Source organism: Pyricularia pennisetigena, chromosome 3 (assembly GCF_004337985.1).
Source record: "Pyricularia pennisetigena strain Br36 chromosome 3, whole genome shotgun sequence".
Classification (NCBI taxonomy): domain Eukaryota; kingdom Fungi; phylum Ascomycota; class Sordariomycetes; order Magnaporthales; family Pyriculariaceae; genus Pyricularia; species Pyricularia pennisetigena.
The window spans coordinates 5,339,226-5,360,083 of NC_043742.1; the positions used below are offsets into that span (position 1 = coordinate 5,339,226).

Below are 20,858 nucleotides of genomic sequence, written 5' to 3' on the forward strand. Positions count from 1 at the left end.
CGAACACAGGACACAGGTCGGTAAAAGGGGGCGGTGAGCATCAGGCTCGGCAAAACGGAGCGTCAAAATCGTCAATGCGATAAAAACAACTGAAAGATCCACGTTCTGAGGAATTGAGACTATCTGCTCATTCAAATTAGTTATGATAATGGGTCTAATACTTGAAATGCAACCCGTCGGTTCCCTTCCAAGCGTGTCGGGACTTTTCGTCAAGACGATAGGTAAGCCTATGTATACCATTACTACCGATTACTGCCATAGCGACTACAGCGTTCTTAATAACTAGTAATCAGCGATGCAATGGGAACTAAACGCAGCCTAACTTCCTCACGGTAGGCTAGTTGATGGCCATCTTGGTGGGAGTCACGAGGTCTGTGCCGAGTTGAAGCCCTGTTTCTCACTGACAATCACCGCTTGCGACATGGTCGAGGCATCCGCCTCTGGATGGACATCCTCGATGGGCGCCTGTTCAAAGCCATGGGTGCTGTCATCACCCTGCATCGGCCACAGCCAGTTCGCCACGGCATATGAGAGACCCCCAACCACAAAGCTCAGTTCCCAGCCGAGTGCGTAGAGATTCGACGCCGCCGCAGATTTCTCCGTGGTGCCGAAGCTCATGATGAAGCCTGGCAGCGGCAGCAGAAACCCAACGAGGAACGATGCGTACGCGCGGAGGTTGAAGCCTCCCGTGTAGTAGTACCGCCCCTCCTTGCTCTTGGTGAAGAGGTCCGGGATGTGCAGGTTCCCCCGCCGACAGACGAAGTAGTCGATGATCATGATGGCGACCACCGGACCTTGGAATATGGAATAGCCGTTGAGGAAGTTTAGGAACCCGGCGGCGGAGGAGACGATCCGCCAGGGCACGATGGCAAAGGCGACGATAAGGCAGAGGAACTGACCGCGGACGATGTTGAGGTATCGGGGCAGCAGGGCCGTGACGTCGGCGGCGAAGGGGATGAAGTTGCAGGCGATGGACGTGCCGAGGGTGGCAAAGGCGAAGCTTGCGGCGGCGAAGAACACACCCGCTCGGGCTGCGGGCGTGTACCCCTGGTCGAGGATTCCGTTGAGGAGATCATAGGGGTTCCAGTATGCCTTGCCGTATAGGTTGATTACCGCTGACTTTTTTTTTTTTTCAAAACCAAAATGGTTTCTGTTAGTTTGCCACTGAGTCAAGACGACGAAGTGGTAGAGGATATAGAGCTCACCGTGCTGATTATGCCAAACGAGGCGCAGAGGGTCTGGCCCACGGGCAGAGCTATAATCTGACCCCAAATCTGTGCATTTCTCGTCTTGGAGTACCTGGCAATGTCCGGTATTGTGACCAGAAGCGCCGAGTTGGCTCCCATTATGGCGTTGAACTGCGAGACGATGGCCCAGGCGAGAATGGACGTGGAAGTCCGGGCAGCCTCGGCCTGGGCATCGAGCGCTGCTGCTCCGACACCATTGCCGTTCTTTGTGGCCCATATGATGATGCCCAGACCGGCGGCGGGGACGACGACCGACTTGACGGTGAACAAGTGCTGGATGCGAGACGTGTGGACGAAGAGGAAGGGTATGGTGAAGACGAAGGCGAGGAAAAAGCCGACCATGGTCTGCGTGGTTATGTACTGGTCGGCGGGTATGCCGTTGGGGATCTGCTCCCACGAGGGGAAGATGCACCTCAGGCAAATGGAGATGAACTGGCCCTCAAAGTAGAGCTGCACGCCGCCCCAGATGATGCCCAGGATGGAGCGCAGGACCACGACGAAGAACTGGCCGTAGACGCCAAAGCTGGCGCGTGAAAGGACCGGATAACCGATGTGGTAGCGCGAGGCGGCGAAACCGTTCAGGACCATGACGGCGGCGGAGAGGAGGTTCGCGAAGAAGACGACGAGCAGCGCATCTCTGACGGTGGCGCCGACGGTGATGAGGGAGGCGCCGATGCTCCAGGTCGACACGTTCCAGGACTCGCTCCACCAGTAGGCGAAGAAGCTCCAGACGGTCCATGTTTGTCGGCTCGGCGGCGACGGCAGGAGGTCCTCGTTCACGAGGATCGAGTCGGAGCTTTCGAGCTTGATGGCATCGTTGAAAGCTCGAGGCGAGCTGAATGCCGTCTTGAGACGTTGCAAACGCGTCTGGGGTTGAGGTTCCATTTTTTTCTACATTTGATGTTTCCTTGCAAATTACTGGAGGTAGTTGGAAAGCCAGACGGCGAGAGTTGCCCCAGATCAGACGAGATCCGACGAGAGACTAACTGGCGGGCCGTTCATCTTGTACGAGCCAATTTTTTTTTTCTTCTTCTTTTTCTTTTTGCTTATGTATGTGTATATGTCTGTTTTTCACCTCTCCGCTACTTATCTCAATATTGATCTCCCCCCTCCCCCTGAAGGGACGACAAATGAAGAGACGACAAATTTCACCGTCATTATGCTGGTTCAGTGCGACACAGTGGTACCAACAACCCTAGGGCGATAAACTGATAAATCATGCCATGCAACAACTCATATATTTGTTATGCCGGCATGGGCAGGCAGGCAACATGCAAATAAAAGACAGATAAGGAGTAGCGTTTATTAGAGTTTGAGGTTGCATGTTTGCTTGGCCATACGGATCGGAGGAAATACGTAGGGGTGGGATATTAATTACTTCGTATGATACCTGAGCCACGTACTAGTATTTGGTAGAACCATCGATGCAACGAGACTTGGTCAAGGTAAAAGTACGGTTAAACCTGATAGGTATAGTGTCTTGTGGATATGCTTCAGTGTGCCCTGGTTATTGAACCACCCTGCGGTAGAGACGAAATTTAGGAGGGGTCTAGTGGGTTTCGGCGCCGCGCATCCCGCATTTCTGCCACTTGATTGAGTAAAATTTGCCGGCCAAGTCCCCCGCACCCTTCCCTGCTTCCGGCAACGGCGAGGATGGACTAACAGTACCCGCAACCTGCAGGCCGGGGGGGTTTTTTTTTTTTTCTTTTTTTTTTTTTTTTTCTCTCGACCCATGCTCTTTCCAACAGCTTGCAGGGGGACCATGAAGAGGGTCCTCGTACGAGTTGCAGGCGTGGTGAATGAACTTCCGGCAGGCAAACAAGTTTCCTTGCCTTGGTTTGTTTTTACCCCCCGTTTTAGTTTGTGAATGAAACAGAAAGGAAAAAAAAAGATAGGACAATTATACTTATATCACAAGCCAAGTGGTGCTTGTTTTTAACTTGGATGGTTTCTGCCCTCCCGCCCTGCGCGGGCAACATCGTCAGTTACCACACCCAGTATGCCGTCATTCGCTAACCACCCGTCGCTCTTCACTAAGGGAAAATAAGCAGGAAGGTGCCCACGCAGCACTGGACGGCTTTTCTACCGAGTAAAACAACTGCCGCCCACATCTCCACACAACCTTCTTTTTTTTTTTGTGACCCGCTCAAGGTTGAGGGAAGTACTTGTGCCGTATCATTATTCATTTCATTGTTGCCCAGAAGCAATGCACAAATGCACATACGACGGGTGTTCCCGCAGCTTCAAACGGCCAGAGCATTTGTCTAGGCACAGACTGAACCGTAAGCTTTTCTGTTCCACAAATGATTTTTTTTCTTTTCTTTTTTTCTTTTTTTTTTTTTCTTCTCTTTTATTTTATTTTTTCTTTTTCTTTTTATATGTATTTTTTATTGTTCGTCAGTTCGCCTAGATTAAGCTAGATCTGGACTGGACTCTAGACTAGACCTATATCTTCTTGATCTGCTTCCATCAGTGCCTTGACCCATAATGATGCCGTTTGATCTTCTGGTTGTTTGTTACTTCTTTTTCCGCAACACCTGGTTTCGACGTACCGTACAATATATTTGATTAGATTATTGACCTGACGTTTAGATCAACCTCGTACAATCCACGAATGCAGCATCTGCCACAAAGACTTTGTGCGTCTGGATCTGCTCCAACGCCATCTCCGCCGGCATGATCGGGGAATGGTAAAGTACAGGAACTCGGGTGGCTATTCCACGAGGACCGAGCTCCCGGTTCGTCATGCCGACGTGCAAAAGCCAGAAGAGTCCCGATCAGTGCCGGCGTCGGAGTATAAGCCGGAGCAGAAACAACTACCCTCTAGGGCAAAGTCAGAATTCTCTCAGGTTTCCGGATCCCCCCTGAGTTCCATGAGCCAAGATGTGCTTGATCCGGTCCTTCTCCAAGCTGCCCAGTTGGCCAGTCAAGAAAACGGATATCTCGCCCCTGGGAACCCGTCAGAGCCGATGCAGCAGCTTACTTTTTTCCACGGGCCCAGTGATGGATCTTGGTTCACTCAAGATCTGGACTGGCTTTTTGGTTCGAGTCCGGAAGAAGTGTCGTCAAGGTTCGGCGATTTGCAACCCATTAGTCAAAGCTCTCCGCTGGAGAGTTTCCCGGGATCGTTTGTTCCTCCCCCTTCTCATAACCAGGATAGCGACTTTATCGATCCCGTGTCACGACAACGGGTGATGGAGGCACTCTCGTCTCTCCCTGCCGAGCTGTTGACTTCGAGTTTCTTTGACGCTGCCAACTTGCAGATGTTTATGCAAAATTATTGGCTCGAGTACAATCCACATTTCCAAATGCTACATCGTCCAAGTTTCTGTGTAGCCGATGTCCCCCCTTTGTTGCTAGTCTCGCTCTTGACGCTCGGTGCGACCTTGTCTCCCGACGACTCACACTATGCTGTGGCCGAGAAGATTCATCAGAACCTCCGATGGTTGATATTTACGGTATGGCAAGACAAGCAAAAAAAAAAAAAAAAATTCCTTGTTTGTCTCCGATTAAGTGGCTAGACTATGAGCTCCGGCGCTGACTCTTCTTTTTGAATTAGTCACCGTCTTTCAGGACTCCCGCCCCTCTGTGGGTGATCCAGTCTTTGTTGATCGTCCAGGCATATGAGAAGATGTTCTCTACAAGGAAACTACACGAAATGTCACATATATTCCACTCTTCGGTAATCACGGTATGCTATACCTGGTGCGAACAAACCAAGCGCTCAATGTGCAAGATACTTATAATAGTACGTTTTCAACTCCATCTAGCTTATGCGGCGAGGGAGCTGCTACAGTCCAGGACAGACCACCGGCGGCGACCTCTCGAACCTGGAAAACACATGGCATCGGTGGATTGAACAAGAGTTGACCCATCGGGCCGCTTATTTTGCTTTCGTCATGGATGCTCAGCACTCTTCCATATTTGGACATGCCGCGGTGCTATCTTTGACCGATATTCGACTGCCATTACCATGTGCAGAAGCGCTATGGGATGCGCCCACCGCGACTGCATGGAATCGAGAACGCTCTCGGCAGCCCTCCTCGACGCCTTTTTTTCTCCCCGCGCTCCGGGCTCTACTCTGTCGCCAACCCTTGCCACATACCTATAGCACTTTTGCACGCTTTGTGCTGCTGCATGGGCTGTTCAGCCTCACTCGCCACATGACCATAAGAGACCAGACAGCCTCCTTCATTGGAGGAAACACCTTCAGCCGCCCCGCCGACCCGGAAGCTAACATCACCAGCGCTTCGGCGTCTCCGCACCCAGAGGATGTCGATGACTGGCGTGAACGGGTTGCTCGTGCTGTTGATACCTGGTCACTGAGCCTCTTTTCCCGTTCTCCATCGCTTTGTCTCGAGGCCGCCAAGCCACTGCAGCATATTGCACACATCAACATCCACACCAACTTGATTGACTTTCACATTCTAGCAGGGGCGCCCAACCTTGCCACAGGAGTGCGCGCCCATCCGGCAAGCATCAGTGACGACAGCCAATATGCGAGGGCCTGTGAAAGAGTCCTAGCCTGGACCAGGGACCTACCCAATGCAAAGCAAACGTTGATTCACTGTCTCACCTTGATCCAGGAGACCATGTTTACCCGGACACAGTATGTGGCTTCCGAGGACAACATCCTTTTGCGACCCTGGGTTTTGTATCATAGCACTCTCGTGGTCTGGGCCTATGGAGTGCTTACCGAGGGGATCCAGCTGGGGGGAGTCTGTAGTGCTGAGGATTATCTTTCACATATGCTCAACCACCTACTGGGGAATGGTGATTTTTCACAGCTGCGCGGGGCCAATCAGACCTCGGGTCTCATTGCATCAGTCAGCGCCGCGCTCGACAACTGCAGGTGGGAGCTCTTGCGGGAGGCCAAGGAGACGCTTGACTCCCTCGGGCCACAGTCCAGGCTTCTGTTATCCATCAGAGGGGCCACGGGCTTTTCTGATGTGACACGCGAAAGAACAGTTGGCATGCCGGAGTAATGGAGGGAAACAACGGAGCAGCTCCCTTGAATGAGCAAGTCTATCCAAGAAACTCATACTTGGCCGTACCCTTCGTCCCTGGCGGTGCGATGTACTTGAACATGTGACCCCCCTCGTCGTCCTTTCTCCCCAGCTTCAGGCGGTCTCTGGCCGACGCGATGAACAAGATGTTGAGGTCCTTGCCTCCCCAAGTCGTACAAGCCATGTTTCTGGCAGAAAAGACAATGTCCTTCATGTGTCTTCCTTCGGGCGAGAAGACCATTACTCGACTGGAAGCCCAGACGGCGATCCAAAGGTTGCCCTCAGTACTGAGACGTAGCGACAAAAAAAAAAAAAAAGAAAAAAAAAAGAAAAAGAAAAAGTTAGCTGAATCCATCTTTGCACTGGCTGAACTGTCAAACTCTGAGTTACCTACTCGACAACCATCCCGTCAGGCTCGCCATAGCTATCTCTTCGGTCGATGAAAATGTGCTTGTTTGTGATGGCACCCGTCTTGACATCAAAATCATAGCGGTACACGATCATCGCGGTAGAGTCGTTGACGTACACTATTAGCAAGAGACATGTCAGCCCTGTACCGGTCGTGTTGGAGGAGCCGCGAAATGGCCCAAGCCCCTGGAGCTGGGTACCCTACTGGTTTTGCTATCCGGGCTCCACGCGAGACCGTTGCCGCAAACGAACCCATCGTCCATCTTGTGCAGCGAACCGTCGGGATCATAGCGCCATAGCCTCCCTATCGGCGCCCCGTAGTCCTCGGGAACCTTGTTCGGCCCCATGGCCATGGCCTTGACGTCGATCTCGGCCAGCCAGAACCTGCCCCTGGCGTCGACGCCGCCGTCGTTGAAGCGGCGTATACTCCGGTCTTGGGTCGGTATTATCTCCTTGACCACGTCGAGCTTGCCCGTGGCCTCGTCCATGAAGGCCACGCCCTGGTAGTACGCGCAGATGTAGCTGCCGGGCTTGCCCTTGCGGAAGAAGTGAACGGTGACGCTGTCTTGGAGCGGGATGACGCGGTGGGTGCCGTCGACGGCGTCGCCCGTCACGGGGTCTACCTTGAGGATCTGTAGGTTTGGAGGCTCGGCGAGGCAGTCGACCCAGTGCAGGGTAGAGTCGCTCTCGCGGTATATGGGAGCCTCCCCAAGCACCATGGGTGGACTGCAGTAGAACCAGGCCTTGCCTCCCTGTATTGACTCGAGACCAGCTGCCATTTTTTTGTTGTTGTTGTTGTTGTGGTTTTTTAGAGGGAGTTCCGAGAGACAATATTGTTTTTTTCTTTTTTTTTTCTTCCTTTTTTTTTTCTCTCGTAGAGTACCAGCCGATAGACGCCGCTTTTATTTATTTCCCAAAATTTTTCCCCTTGGGCTACTATGGAATGCTTCATGAAAGTGCGCGCCCAAGCTCGGGCTCTGACTCTGGTCATCAAGGTACCTTGACTGACCAATACCATTAGTGACCATATGCCCACCGAAGCTCCATATGCCCGCGCAAGTAGCTCTCTACCCCTCACGTTCAGCGTACATCAAAGCCCGTCGGAGTAACCTCCGGGGGGCTCTGTCGACCTATCAGCTCACTTGCAGGCACAGCCATTCCCACAACGGGACGATTGCAGTGTATTTCGGTTTCATTATAGACCCGAGCAGTCCGCCCACCCGCCCGCTCAAGGACTGCATGAACTGCAGATTCGGTTATGCATACTGCTGAAGAAAGATTAGCCTAGCTCTAATATGAGCTCTTTGATATACTCAAAAACCTTCATACAAAAAGCCCTCACACGACCAGATACTACTTCCACGAGGCGCCTCATTTTTTTTTTTCTTTTTCTCCCATGTCCGCAACCACCTTTGTGTTACATGGCAGACTCTAGAGCAAAGCAACATGGGTGATCAACAGATTTATTCCCAGCCGCCTTACCCGCTGCATGACTCTATCAAGGACAGGCTGGATCCGGAATATGTTGACTTCTACAACAAGTACCTCTTGAACGCGCCCCAAGTTCACTACCAGCCCGTTGCCGCCTCCCGAGTCGGAGGGAAGATAATACCGGTAGGGCCCCCCCTTGCCGGTTCCCAGCCCACCCCTTTCCATCACAGACCCCCCCACTGACAAAAAAAAAAAAAAAAAAAAAAAAAACTACAACGGGAAAATCCAGGGCGGGACGGACCCCGTACCCGCAGGCAAAACCATTGACGTCGGCATCCGGCGCCGGGAGACAGCAGGCCCGGACGTGCAGGTGCGGGTCTTCATCCCCGCGGGCCAGCCGCCGTCTCCGTCAGGCTGGCCCGTGTTCCTCTGGTACCACGGCGGCGGCTGGGTGCTGGGCAACATCGACTCGGAGAACAGCCTGTGCAGCAACATCTGCGCGCGGGCGCGCTGCGTCGTGGTCACGACCGACTTCCGGCTGGCGCCCGAGCACCCTTTCCCCGCGGCGGTGCACGACGCCTGGGAGGCGGCGCTGTGGGTCGCGACGGGGACGGCGGCGTCGGCGCTCGCGGAGCCCCTGGACCCGACCAAGGTGGCCATCGGCGGGTCGAGCGCGGGCGGCAACCTCGCGGCCGTGGCGACGCAGCGGGCGCTCCGGCACGAGGCGCTCGCCGGGTTCAGGTTCAAGTTCCAGCTGCTCGTCGTGCCCGTGACGGACAACACGGCGTCGGTGGAGACGAGCCCGTCCTACGCCGAGTACGAGCACACGGCCGCCCTGCCCGTCGACAAGATGCTGTGGTACCGGCGCCACTACCTCCCCGACCGCGCCGACTGGGCCTCGGTCGAGGCGTCGCCGCTGCTCGCCGACGCAGACACCTTTGCCAAGCTGCCGCCCGCGCTCGTCGTCGTCGCCGGCCTCGACGTGCTGAGGTGGGAGGGCGAGGAGTACGCGAGGAAGCTGCGGGCTGCCGGCGTGGACGCCGAGGTCAAGGTCTTCGAGGGCGTTCCGCACCCTTTTATTGTCATGGATGCCGTGCTGCAGAAGGGGAGGGAGGGTGTCGACTTTGTTTGTGACCGTCTAGCTGCCGTGCTGGCTTGATCTGGACCATGGTACCTAGTTCAAAAAAAGCCAATTTTTAAAGTGTTTATGAAGAGCATGCACGCCTCAATCAACAGTGGAATCCAAACCTGAAAAAAAAACTTGCTGCTCATCAATATCCCACCGGGCCTGGGGAATAATCCTTTTCTTTTCTCATGCTGCAGGAACTAGGATCATACCTATGTATTGAAACCCCCTGCAAGTCCACTGGAAAGTACCAGCATACGTGTAAACATGGTTAATCACGGCCGCCGGTATGTATTGCAAGAACCAAGACCAAGAACAAAGGTCCACCCTAGAAAATCAAATCTTGAGTCTCCCACAAACCGCTCCCCGTCAACGCTTCGTCAAATGCTTCTCCAACGTCCTCAAAGGCACATACAGCAGCCCCGTCACCACAAAGGCAAACTCAAACCCCAGATCCCCAGTGACCTGGGCGATGGGACCCGTCCACCAGACCTGGGACATGGAGGGCACGACCAACAGGAAGCTCAGGACCGAGGACACCAGCGCGGCGACGCCAATGGGAAGGCGGGCGCCATCGTTCCATATGGCCGGATCGTACGAGGCGCAGTCGCCGGCGCGGAACCAGAGGTGCTCGACCATGAGCAGAGACACAAACGCGGCGCTCCAGTAGCCGATCAGGCCGAGGAAGTTCTCGAGGCTGATGAAGAAGTCCTGCGCGGCGCGAATGCCGATGGGGATGACGAGCGCCGTCAGCAGGATAGTGTAGGCGTAGCGCGGGACGCGCTTGAGGATCTCGGAGCCTCGCGTCAGCGGCGCGAAGAGCTGCTGCAGGTTCAGGCTGACCGAGTACGACGTCGCCGAGAGGTTGCCCAGCAGACTGAAGGACAGCACCACGACAAGGAACTTGCCGAACCCGCCCGCGGGCGTCAGCATTGCGTCGAGCACGCCGCCTACCAGGTTGCGATCGTATCCGGCCTCCCATGCGGGGTTTGATGGGACGGCGCCTGCGATGGCAGATCCGAGGATCATGAGTAGAACGGGTGGGGTTACCAGACCTGCGAAGCTATATGCGAAGATTCTGATGCTGTTTTGTGGCAAACTCTTGAGTTAGGTGATGCTTGACCGAAAGTTAGAGACGAGCAGGCAAGTGATAAATATAACGTACGCAGGTGTGGAAGGCTCCAGATACGTGGTAAAGTCCGAAGCCAAGGCAGCCCAGGGGATCATGTATGATGCCACAATCATGCCGAACGAGAACACCGAGGCGACAGTGGTGACAGGCGGGGTCGACTGCAGCTTCAAACCTTCGCCGCCGCAGCCAGTCGCGACAATGATGGCGATAACGGCAGGGATAGACGCCCATCTCTCATAGTAATGGAGTACCCTGAAGCCGCAAAAGGATATGAAGAGTGACAGAAGCGCCATGATGACGATCCCAACGTTTGGCGTCAGGGAGCCTTCACCGGCAACGGCAGACAGACATTGGCCCCCGATGACCGCCATCACCACGCAGAACCCGGTCAGGGTTGCCAGGTTCAGGATGACAGGCAGGGTGACAAGATAGCGTCTATGTGTGACGAGATTTTGGTACTAGTCAGTCTTTTTTTTTTCCTCTCTTTTTTGGATACCTATACGAGACGGCTGTGAGCCGAAAAAGTCACTCACCCCCAGCTATATCTGGCTTGGACCATCTGTCGCATGCCCGTTTTGGGACCCAGAGTGGAGAGGTAGGACGTCGGAGCAGCGGTCAACAGGGAGAAGAAAATGATGACAAGCGAGGCATCGCGCAAACCCAGGCCAAAGGATGGCGCCAACATGCCAAACGTGATTCTGCAGGGCTCATGTCGGTCAGCGGTTGTTGTCGCAAAGGTGCATACGGCAAAACAGAGCACGGAGAGGCATACGCCAGGATGTTGGCGTTCATCGTCCACCAGAGGGTGAAGACGTTAAAAGTCCGTTTTTCCGTTCGTTCCTCGACGGGAACGGGGGCGATTCCTCGAGCCTCGGCCCGGTTGAGAAACCGGAGTATAGTTGGCAGAAAGCCTGCCCTGTCCCGGCCGGTCGAGTCCCCGGACCCGGACTTCCGTCCTGCCCGAGAGCCCGACTCTAGTCGCACGCTCTCCTGGTCAGACGCCGGTGCGATAACACCGTTGTCCGATACCCTTCCTTTTTCGACATCCATACTTTGCGGCTGCGCACGGAACAGTTTTTTGCGGGTCTTGTTGGGTGCGGCTTTTTTCAGGGATAGAGCTGCCAGCAAGAATTTTAACCGTGGTCAAGAAGTAGATGAATTGTTACTTCTTTTTACTTCTCTTTCAACTGCGCATGGCCTATGAGCAAAACTAAAGGCGACGAGAAATGGGACCAGCGCAGACAGTAAATTTTTCCTTATGGATTTCGAGTATGGCGATTGCTTCAAGTCGTACGGTAGTATTTTAGGGCCTTTTCAGGGATGTTGGTGACTCTTTTGACAGAGTTGGGGATCCTAGTCCAGTCTAGACCCGACTAAATAAATGTTATCGGCCTGACTTGCTGACATATTTAGTAGATATGTGCCCTAGATAAGGCTTGGTGCGCTATCGGCGTTGGCTCCTCGCCTCTGTAGCCAAGCCATATCAATCCCGTCTTCTCAGGCAGTGTTGCATCATCGGTTGCCATCGGTCCATGCTCTCAAACTTTGACTGGCTGGTCACCTAGGTAAGGTATTCAAAGTAATTATGGAGCGAGTAATATCGGCATAGAGGTAGAACAGGGGTTGTTGTGTCTCATGCAGACAAGCCAGCTTGAAGTCACCAGCCAGACGGTTAATCGGCCATGGACTTGGTCGAAAAATCGCAAAGCCGCTTCATATTTTCTTGCGCCATATTAGTTTATTTATGGCTGAGCATAACGCTTTTTTTTTTCTCTTTTAAAGAAATCGAAACACTTCTTTCGTATCCATAGTTAAGCGAGGTGGATGGGGCACGGCACTGGTGTAGATACCTACACGAGGTAGGGATTAGAACTTTCAAAGTCTTGCCGGTGGCGTTCAGGGCATGCGGAATATCCGCGCCTGGTAAAAACATGGCAAAAAGTCTTTTTTGCTGGCGAACCTTGGCAGTGGTTCCGACTCCTCTCAGGAGCGTTTACCCCGTATGCCCCCGTATCCATTGTTTGGAGGTGCCAAAGCAATGGGTACTTTCCACGAGGTCGTCGTCAGGTCCCATTCAAACGCGGCCTAACAGCGTCGATCTCCGGATTACTGATCCCCAAGTTGGCATACCTTGGCGACGGCAGATCAAAGTTGAGTTGACCCGAAAACAGCGCGGCAGGCAAGTTGGAGCCATTTACAGGGCAAGATTCCGTGGCGCTGGCAAAATAAATACCAAAAATTTTTGTCGGGTCGCAACCAAGACGCCCAGCTTGCTTCGGCTTGGGAAGACCCCAGGCCGGCTACTTATGGTGGAGGATCCGATGGCGCTAGAGTTGCCTTGTGTTCTACGAAGTAGTCTACTGTAGGTACCAGTTTAGGCATGGCAGTCTAGAAGCAAGGGATCGGGGAAAGAAAATTCCATTGCAGGGTGCGCACCGACAGAAACTGAATCATGTGGTCGGTCAACTTGTGTCTCTCGAGGAAGGAACCAGGGCGACAATTGCCTGCCCCGAGTTCGGAGTTTCAAGTCCAGCTGAAGGTTACCCTGTAGCTGGGAGGTTGTAGCTGAGGGGCTCCTACTCAAGACGCAATAAATAAAAAAAAAAAAAAAAAAAAAAAAAAAAAAAACAATTGGAAGATGAAGAGGGATAGAGTGAGAGAGAGAGAGAGAGAGATACAGACAAAGAGTGAATTTCTGCTCACTGCTTTTCAGCCTATTCTACCTGCCAAGCCTCCCAGAACCCAATCGTCTGGATGGCGAATCAATGCAGGGATCATCTTCACCGGTTTCGCAACCCAAACCCATGGTAGCAATTCTGTACAACTGATTAATATAGTTGCTTCTTTCACCAGTCAGTTTGTGGCGGCCAAGACAACCTATCCAGTACGACTCTGCAGAGCGAAGCAGATTTTTGACAGGTAGATGGCCACGATCCAGGCTCGATGACTCTTCTCAACCGCCAACAGCTTCAACACGTCGACGGCTCGTTACACAACCAACTTGTCGTGTCCCTTCGTGGTCGTTACAGGATGTAAAGGTCTGAAGGTCTGATGCTGTCATCAGCCTTTGACTATGCACATCACCCGCATACCCTGACCGGTTTACAGACCACATCCTTGGTCGGTCCCTTTTTGGGCACCAATGGGAAAGCAAGGCACAGCGACGGAATTCGACAACGCGTCCACAACCGGTCAGTAAACAGCATCATCATCATCATCATCATCATCCCATGAGGCGGATCGACACCTTGATGCCGTGCTTATTATTTACCTAGCATGGCAAATCACGGATATACCGAAACTTCAATATGAACTTGTTCCCCTTGTTGGCTGGCCACGGGGTGTTTGTTTTGTTTGCTTCTTGCTTGTCATGATTGATTGCGTCGGTCCAGCGGACGGGTGGCTGTACCATAAGCTTGCCTCCCCTTGCAGGCGATATTTTCATGACAGACTCTATCCACAATACCGTACCACCAGGTGTGGATGCAGTTCCGCTCAAGGTACCGATAATGGCCCCCTCAACACCTCGCTCAACTCGGTGCTATGACAGAAGCCAAAGCTAACGCCCCGCCACTGATCCAGGGCGTGAGAGATTATAAAGTGGGTATTTTTTGTTTCGTTTCTGGCCGGCATCCCTCCCGATCAACGTTGGAGATCCTGAGGCGAGCCGAGCGCCATTACCACGTACCTGGGTCGTTGAAGCCTCTGTCGTCCTCTCGGGCCCCGTATAGTCAGTCGTGGGCCAGGGAGACAATTACAATCCTCATTTACCGGGGAGGCAGGAAAAGCAAACGCACTGCCCATAGAGCCTTGCTCCATGTGTACAACCCCACCAACCGGCTGCCAAGAGTGATTCACACTTGCCATAAGAAGTCGACACTTCTGTTTCTCTGTCTTACTTATATTTGCCTTCCTGTCCCTTCCTCTCCACCAAAAGCTACCTTTCTAAAAAGCCCTCCAAGACCATCACCCATCACACTTGCACCCCAGCAAACATGCCAAGTGCGGACCTAAACGACATGGAAGACAGACAAATATGGCAGCCATTACATCCAGACGTCCGCCAACGTTTAGATCCTCAATACGTCAAGCTTCACGATGAGGTTCTCCAATATATCAAGCCGGATGAACAGAGAGAGTGGGACGGAACCCGTCGACTAGGAACCTACGGCCTGCCCAGGAATTCGGTCAAGCCCATCTTAGTAGGCAGTGATCAAATCATGACAATCCCGGACACGAACCTCAGGGTCAGGATCTTTACACCCAGCACCGACAGAGATATGGAAAGGCATGCCGAAGGCTGGCCAGTCTTTCTCTGGTTTCACGGAGGTGGGCATGCGCTGGGAGATCTGGACAGCGACGAGGAGGTCTTGACGCGGATATGCGAGTGTAAGCTCTGGAAACTTGGCTCTCTCCGACCCTCAATCTTCGAATGTCTGCACTTGAGCGCGCCATCTCGCCTTGAAACCAAGATACATATATGGCCTTTACTCCGCATAGTGTCATCTTTGAATTCACGGTCGACGATATTCAATTTCCTGATGTTCTCGTTTTAGCCCACCTAATTGCAGTCATACCCCGTCGAAAACAGAGAGACCATGACTAACCTTTCTGCTACTATCTCCAACCTTTTAGATGCTCAGTGTATTGTCTGTAATGTGGAGTATCGCCTTGCGCCAGAACATCCGTACCCAGCGGCCATCGACGACTGCGTCGCGGCGTTGCAGTGGCTCGTCCGACCTGACGGTGGCGTCAAAGAACTCGGCTTAGACAGGACCAAAGTGGCCATAGGCGGCGCCTCGGCCGGAGGCCATCTAACAATTGCAACACTACTCCGGTGTGCGCAGGAAAACAACCCCCCTGATCTCAACATCATCAAACAGGTGCTAGTCGTCCCCGTGATTGACAACACAGCTACCCCTGAAAACGGCCCGTTTTGGTGCTCAAAAGCAGACACCGCACCTTGGCTCACGCCTTCTCGCATGCTTTGGTACCGAAATATGTGGCTGCACAGTCAAGAGCAATGCGAGGAGTGGCAGGCCAGCGTGAACAGGGCACCGCTTGACTTGCTCGCCCGGTTGCCGCCTGCTTTTATGGCTGTTGCTGGTGAGGACTTGCTCTGCCCTGAAGCTCTCGACTTTGCCGAAAAGATAAGGGCTGCTGGAGTTGATGTTGAAGTGAAGGAGTTTGATGGATGCACACATGCCTTGCTTGGATATAGTGGTGAGTCCCCTTCGTTAGGACCTTGATTGTCATTCTTGTCAATCGCAAAAAAAAAAACTTATTTGTTGTCAGTTCCCTTACTAATTGTCTGTTTGTTTGTTTTTTTGCCATTAGGGTATGTCTTAATCAGGATGAGCGACGCTACATCCTACTTCTCCCCCACATCTTTCCGTAGTCAAAGCGCAACCGAGTTGGGTTTTCAGGTCACTATGCTAACATTTACCGTCGCTGTAGCCGGATGGATAAAGGCATGGAGCTATTGAACGACATCGTTGAACAGGTCAAGTCTGCTTTCTTGTCTTGAATGCTACAGAAACTGGCAGGCAAGCTATAGACTTTTTCCGACTCCCGGCAAGCTAGCGAATCAACGATTTGTTTGCGGTTTGCTTGCGTACATAACCTTGTCTTTTTTTTTTTTTTTTTTTTCTGGTTGTCTTCTTCCCTCTGGTCGTCTTTCCGGTATGCGAATAGGAAATTATACAAGAACTTAGTTTACCCGCGCTCTATATGAGTGCTGTTGGCACGCGCTGGCAATCGGGGTAAGCTTTTATAATGTCTGTAGACATTAACATTTCATTGGATTGCGTTTCATCGCATTCTGCTTTTGTTTTTTTTTCTCGTCCTTCCCGCTAACTCATCCACTGATTTTCGTCTGCTATGCCATTATCATGTCCCTCCGCCGTTTATCAGCAATCCCGACACGACGCATGACTTTGGACGATGTGTAAGGTTTTGCACTCCAAGCCCGCCCCCCTAATGACTGTGTACCTGCATTCAAGCCCGTGTAACGACCAGTGAGTAAAGGTACATATTCCAAGTGCCAAGATTGCACCGTTGTCATACACCCACGGAAGATGCATAGCAAGAGATGCATGTGCATTGCACGTCACCGAGGCACACGTAACGTTCCCTTGTGTTCGCACTCTTCCCGTTATCGCGGTGGGCAATCACCTCCCTCCCCGCATTGTAACCTTTGCCGATCGGCCGGGGAATAATTTAGGTTCTGGCCACTATAATTGCGTTGACTCGCTTCCCTGGCTTGTTTACATTCAAAGTTTTTTTTTTCTCTCCTTTTTTTTTTCTGTTTGTTCGGGGTTGACCGAACTTTCTGGTCTGAAAAGGCTCGTGGCCTCCACAGGCAACACTCATTGCTTCAGTGGTAGACTTCTGCTGCCCCCGAACTGGGCAAGGTCGGCTCACACTACGCTTTTGAAGGCGGCTAAGTACAAAAACTAGTTGAGAGCGAAAAAAAAAAAAAAATGCTCTGGCTCGCTTGGGGTCTAGTCTCCCTTGTCGTCCCGGCCGCGTCTCAGACGACGGGTAACAATCCGCAATGGGATCGATGGTGTGGGAAAGTGTATCAGCCTCAGTTAGTTCTTCCCTATAAATCCGCAAAAGCAAGCATGGATTCAGACGGCGTGCAAAAAAGTCAATATCTTCATCAATTCCTTAGAACTGCACCTTACTGACCTCAAGATCAGATATCCTAGCTTCGATCCGGGCGGTCAAATACCAAACCCGCCCGAGATCTCAGGCCCGCCGCAGCTCCACGTCCAATTCAAGCCGCGGTTCAGCATCTACCTGTCCAACGAGCAAAAGGGTGAGTTCGTCATCAATGCGGAGCTGTCAAAGTACTTTGGCGCCCCGCTGGCCGAGTCGAGGCAAAAGGCCGGCCTGGCGTACAACATCACGCTCGACTCGACCGGCAAGCAGCTGGCGGCGGGGACAGTGGCCATCAACTCGACGCGCAACGTGGTCGCCTTCGACCTCGCGGGCGCCGTGGAGCCCTCGCGCACGGCACAGGCCGTGGTGCTCAGGGGCTGGGTGAGCGCGGACGGCGGCACCAACGGCGACGGCGACGGGGCCGAGCTGCGCGTCTACACGGCCACGGCGGACCTCTTCTTCCTGCCGGACAAGACGCGGGGCAGCGCGACGCGCATCGACAACCTCAACGGCGGCCTGCAGTTCCGCAACACGGCTTCGAACCAGACGTGGCGCCCGCTGCTGCCCTACGGCTACTACGCCTCGTACGATGGGTTCCTGGGCCAGAACGACACGAGCCTGATCCAGAGGTACGCCGGCTTCGGGCTCAACTCCATGACGCCCCTGACGACGTACCCGGTGTCGCGTGATGCGTTTGCGTACATGGGGAGGATCAACCTGCCCTTCATGTACGACCTGCGGGACAACTATCAAAACAGGACCTGGGTCGAGGAAAAGGTTCGGCCGGTTGTTGATGACGAGGCCCTGTATTCGTATTGGGGTGGCGACGAGTAAGTTTTTTTTTTTTTTTTTTTTTTTTTTTTTTTTTTTTTTTGTCTTTCACTGGTGATTTAAGCTGTAGTCTCTGACATGTTTACTTCAGACCCGACGGCCACCAGCATCCTTTCAACTGGACCGTCGACTCGGTCAGCCTCATCCGCAAGCTTGACCCCTACCACCCAGTCTCGGTGACGCTGAACTGCCAAAACTACTACTTTGCCGAGTATTCGGCCGCGGCCGACTTCCTGATGGAGGACGTGTACCCCATCATCGTCAACGCGACCTTTTCCAAGTGGGGCACGGCCTGCAACGCGACCTACGGCGACTGCGGGTGCGACAACTGCGACGGCAACGTGCGCGACGTGTCGCGGCGCCTGGACGACATGAACCGCTACGAGCGCATGCTCGGGCGCTGGCCAAAGACAAAGTTCCACAACCCGCAGAGCTTCCACGGCGAGGGCTACTGGCCCAGGGACCCCACGCCCGACGAGTCCTACGTAATGAACATGCTGGCCTTCAACCACGGCGCCACCGGCATGGTCGGGTGGCTGTACCCGCCCACGGACCTGCTGGCCACCGCCCACGGGACCCTGTCCAAGGTCGTCACCGCCTCGCCCGTCCTCGACTTCTTGGTCAGCGAGGGCGATGGGCCGCACAAAATTGAGGTGGAGGGGCTGAAGGACGACCAGATAGACGTCGCGTTTTGGCGCAAGGGGGACAAGGAGGTCCTGGTCAACATCGTCAACCCGAGCGAGTCGCAGAACAGGGACAGAGTCAGCTTCCCGATGCCCGGGGGTGCGGGGGCCCGGATCGAAAAGGTCCTCTGGGGTGACACCGGGATATGGGAGCTTGACGAGGGCGGCAAGAACATCCGCTCCAGGACGGGGTTTGGTAAAATGTCGGCTAGTCTTTTGCTTATAACGCTGGCATGATGATTTCGCTGAGAAAAAAAAAACCCCGTACGGATAGAAACACGGAATTAGAGCAGCATTATCTCATGTCAACCAAAGGCTCATAGCCTGTGAATAACACAAATAAAAAAATTATTGCAATGAGAATGGGTCGTTGGCTGCCACCTTGGGTTGGATAGTATTCAAAGGGTATCAGTAAGACTCGACTCGACTCTAGCTGTTTCGTTGGCCACTCCATTCCCCTCGTGACCCATTTGCATCAGTTCGTCAATCCATCTTTCACATCATGACTGATCAAGCCTCGCTCTCTTTGGATCATGATCAGTCGCATCCTCGAATCCACGCTCACGCTTCAGTTGAGTGTTCGACTCCTTGTCCAGCTCGGTCGCCTGTGGTTGATTCTGCTGCTGCTGCTGCTGCTGCTGTTGATTTATCGAGACGTCAGTCGCTAAATCCCCGTCTGTCTGATCCGGCTCGGCGGCTTTGTTGCCCTTCTCACCCTTCCTCTCCTTGTTCGCCGTCTTCTTCTTCCGCTTCGCCTCCAGCATGTCCCGCTTCTGTTGCTTGCGTGCGTTCTTGTCCAGGCTGCCAATGACTTGATTCTCTTTGCCACAGGGCCATTTCGCCAGGGCGGCGGCCTCGTCCTCGGCCGTCCATTCGCGCGGCAGCACTGCAAAGGTCAGATAGGACGTGTGGGTCCTGACATCAGCCTCGGTCCGTGTAACCAGGCGCCCTTGCATGAATGGCGGTAGCGTGGAGGATCCCTCGGCGACGCTGTCGTCGACCGGGTCTTCGTACGTGTCCCTCATGTAAGCATCCGCATCCTCGATGTCGGGGTCGTGTATCGCTTTTTGATGCTCCCGGACCCGCGCCTCGATCTTTCTCAGCCTCGCGACCGACTCGTCGACGTCCACTGGGGTCTGCGCCATGCCGCGTTCGGTCGCGACGGTCAGCCCGATCTTTTCGCGATTGACATTGATACGCTTGTTGGAGACCTCGACGGTCTCAATGTCCATCCACCCCAACTGGCGCATTGTCGAGATAGTGCGCGTGACCTGCTCGATGCATGGAGAGAATGTGCATAGATATACACTCTTCTTGGGGTTTAAAGGCGATACGTAGCTCTCGTCCAGCACTTGTCTTTTTGCAGGCGGCTGCCCATCGGCGGCAGGTTCTCCTTCCACAACCTTGTATCTCCTCCGCACCAGGTTTGGCAGGGCTTGCCAGGGCGCAGGAACATCGAGAAACACTGCTTCCGCATTTGGGCTCTGGCCGTCTACTAGGAAACCATCGTTGTAGACATCACGATGAGTGATGCGAACGATGTCATCCAGCTTGTGTGATGAGATCTCCTTGCACATTGAATGATACCGCGGCTCGTTGAACTCGAAGCTGAAGACCTGTCCCTTCCCCGAGTCTATAGAGTTCAGCCTTGGACCCTCGACAGTAGCACCAGGCACGCCGTTGTAGACGGCCCTTGCCGAGGCATGTGTGAAACTTCCACTTCCTGCACCCGCCTCGATGATCTTGCTGCCGGGTCGCGCCCGTATCCTTTGCAGGATATAGCTGTAGTCTGGAGTATAGACAACCTGCGTCCTGTGCGGCAGACTCATGGTCCACAGCTCCGGGCTCGGCGCCAGAATGTGGACGAACCCACTCGCCGCGGCAACAGCCTGCTTGGCCCCTGACTTCTGCTCGCCCTCCGCCGGAGTGCTCTGCTCGTCGGCCTCGGTAGCTTTGGGCTCTGCTTCGTCCTGGCCATCGCGCTTGCGCTTCTTCTGCTGGGGCTTGCGACCCCTCGAGCCGGTGTCGACCTTTGAGGCACGGACCTGGGAACCCCAAGGCACACCGATGAAGGTCGAGTGCGGGAAGGAGCCGAATCGAGTGTTCAGCACGGCGCCCTCGGCGTATCCGTCATGTTCGCCATCTACTTCTTCCAGGTAAAGGGGCTGTAGTCGGTCGCGTGAGAGGTGGATGATGGCGAGGGAATTGGCCTTGGGCTGCCCCATGTGGAGAAAGGGCGAAGCGCTCTGAGGCATTGCGGAGGGTGTCGAACAGGAGCCTGTGATCTCGATTGGACAATGTATTAATACAAGGTTCAAGATACAGAAT

General features: G+C 53.7%; 8 protein-coding genes across 8 annotated transcripts; 4 read left to right on the forward strand and 4 right to left on the reverse strand.

The window, feature by feature from the left end:
* Window positions 1-363: 363 nt before the first annotated feature.
* On the reverse strand, window positions 364-2,132 carry PpBr36_03230 (uncharacterized protein; the record flags this gene model as incomplete). Its single annotated transcript, XM_029890404.1, has 2 exons — window positions 364-1,119; window positions 1,206-2,132. The coding sequence occupies 2 exons, from the start codon at window positions 2,130-2,132 to the stop codon at window positions 364-366; spliced, it is 1,683 nt and encodes a 560-aa protein (XP_029753105.1).
* A 1,321-nt stretch (window positions 2,133-3,453) lies between these two features.
* On the forward strand, window positions 3,454-6,232 carry PpBr36_03231 (uncharacterized protein; the record flags this gene model as incomplete). Its single annotated transcript, XM_029890405.1, has 4 exons — window positions 3,454-3,529; window positions 3,840-4,705; window positions 4,807-4,938; window positions 5,018-6,232. 4 exons carry the CDS (start codon window positions 3,454-3,456, stop codon window positions 6,230-6,232), a joined length of 2,289 nt encoding a protein of 762 aa, XP_029753106.1.
* A 40-nt stretch (window positions 6,233-6,272) lies between these two features.
* PpBr36_03232 (uncharacterized protein) lies at window positions 6,273-7,440 on the reverse strand (the record flags this gene model as incomplete). Its single annotated transcript, XM_029890406.1, has 3 exons — window positions 6,273-6,540; window positions 6,648-6,780; window positions 6,867-7,440. The coding sequence occupies 3 exons, from the start codon at window positions 7,438-7,440 to the stop codon at window positions 6,273-6,275; spliced, it is 975 nt and encodes a 324-aa protein (XP_029753107.1).
* Window positions 7,441-8,107: 667 nt separating this feature from the next.
* Window positions 8,108-9,251, forward strand: PpBr36_03233 (uncharacterized protein; the record flags this gene model as incomplete). The annotated part of the gene is made up of 2 exons (XM_029890407.1): window positions 8,108-8,275; window positions 8,382-9,251. 2 exons carry the CDS (start codon window positions 8,108-8,110, stop codon window positions 9,249-9,251), a joined length of 1,038 nt encoding a protein of 345 aa, XP_029753108.1.
* Window positions 9,252-9,587: 336 nt separating this feature from the next.
* PpBr36_03234 (uncharacterized protein) lies at window positions 9,588-11,409 on the reverse strand (the record flags this gene model as incomplete). Its single annotated transcript, XM_029890408.1, has 4 exons — window positions 9,588-10,302; window positions 10,384-10,785; window positions 10,884-11,048; window positions 11,123-11,409. Coding segments are annotated over 4 exons (1,569 nt in total), but the record flags the coding sequence as incomplete, so codon positions are not given.
* A 2,936-nt stretch (window positions 11,410-14,345) lies between these two features.
* On the forward strand, window positions 14,346-15,599 carry PpBr36_03235 (uncharacterized protein; the record flags this gene model as incomplete). Its single annotated transcript, XM_029890409.1, has 2 exons — window positions 14,346-14,739; window positions 14,986-15,599. The coding sequence occupies 2 exons, from the start codon at window positions 14,346-14,348 to the stop codon at window positions 15,597-15,599; spliced, it is 1,008 nt and encodes a 335-aa protein (XP_029753110.1).
* A 1,233-nt stretch (window positions 15,600-16,832) lies between these two features.
* PpBr36_03236 (uncharacterized protein) lies at window positions 16,833-18,767 on the forward strand (the record flags this gene model as incomplete). Its single annotated transcript, XM_029890410.1, has 3 exons — window positions 16,833-16,942; window positions 17,055-17,846; window positions 17,939-18,767. The coding sequence occupies 3 exons, from the start codon at window positions 16,833-16,835 to the stop codon at window positions 18,765-18,767; spliced, it is 1,731 nt and encodes a 576-aa protein (XP_029753111.1).
* A 263-nt stretch (window positions 18,768-19,030) lies between these two features.
* Window positions 19,031-20,785, reverse strand: PpBr36_03237 (uncharacterized protein; the record flags this gene model as incomplete). The annotated part of the gene is made up of 1 exon (XM_029890411.1): window positions 19,031-20,785. The coding sequence occupies one exon, from the start codon at window positions 20,783-20,785 to the stop codon at window positions 19,031-19,033; it is 1,755 nt and encodes a 584-aa protein (XP_029753112.1).
* Between the last annotated feature and the right edge of the window lie 73 nt (window positions 20,786-20,858).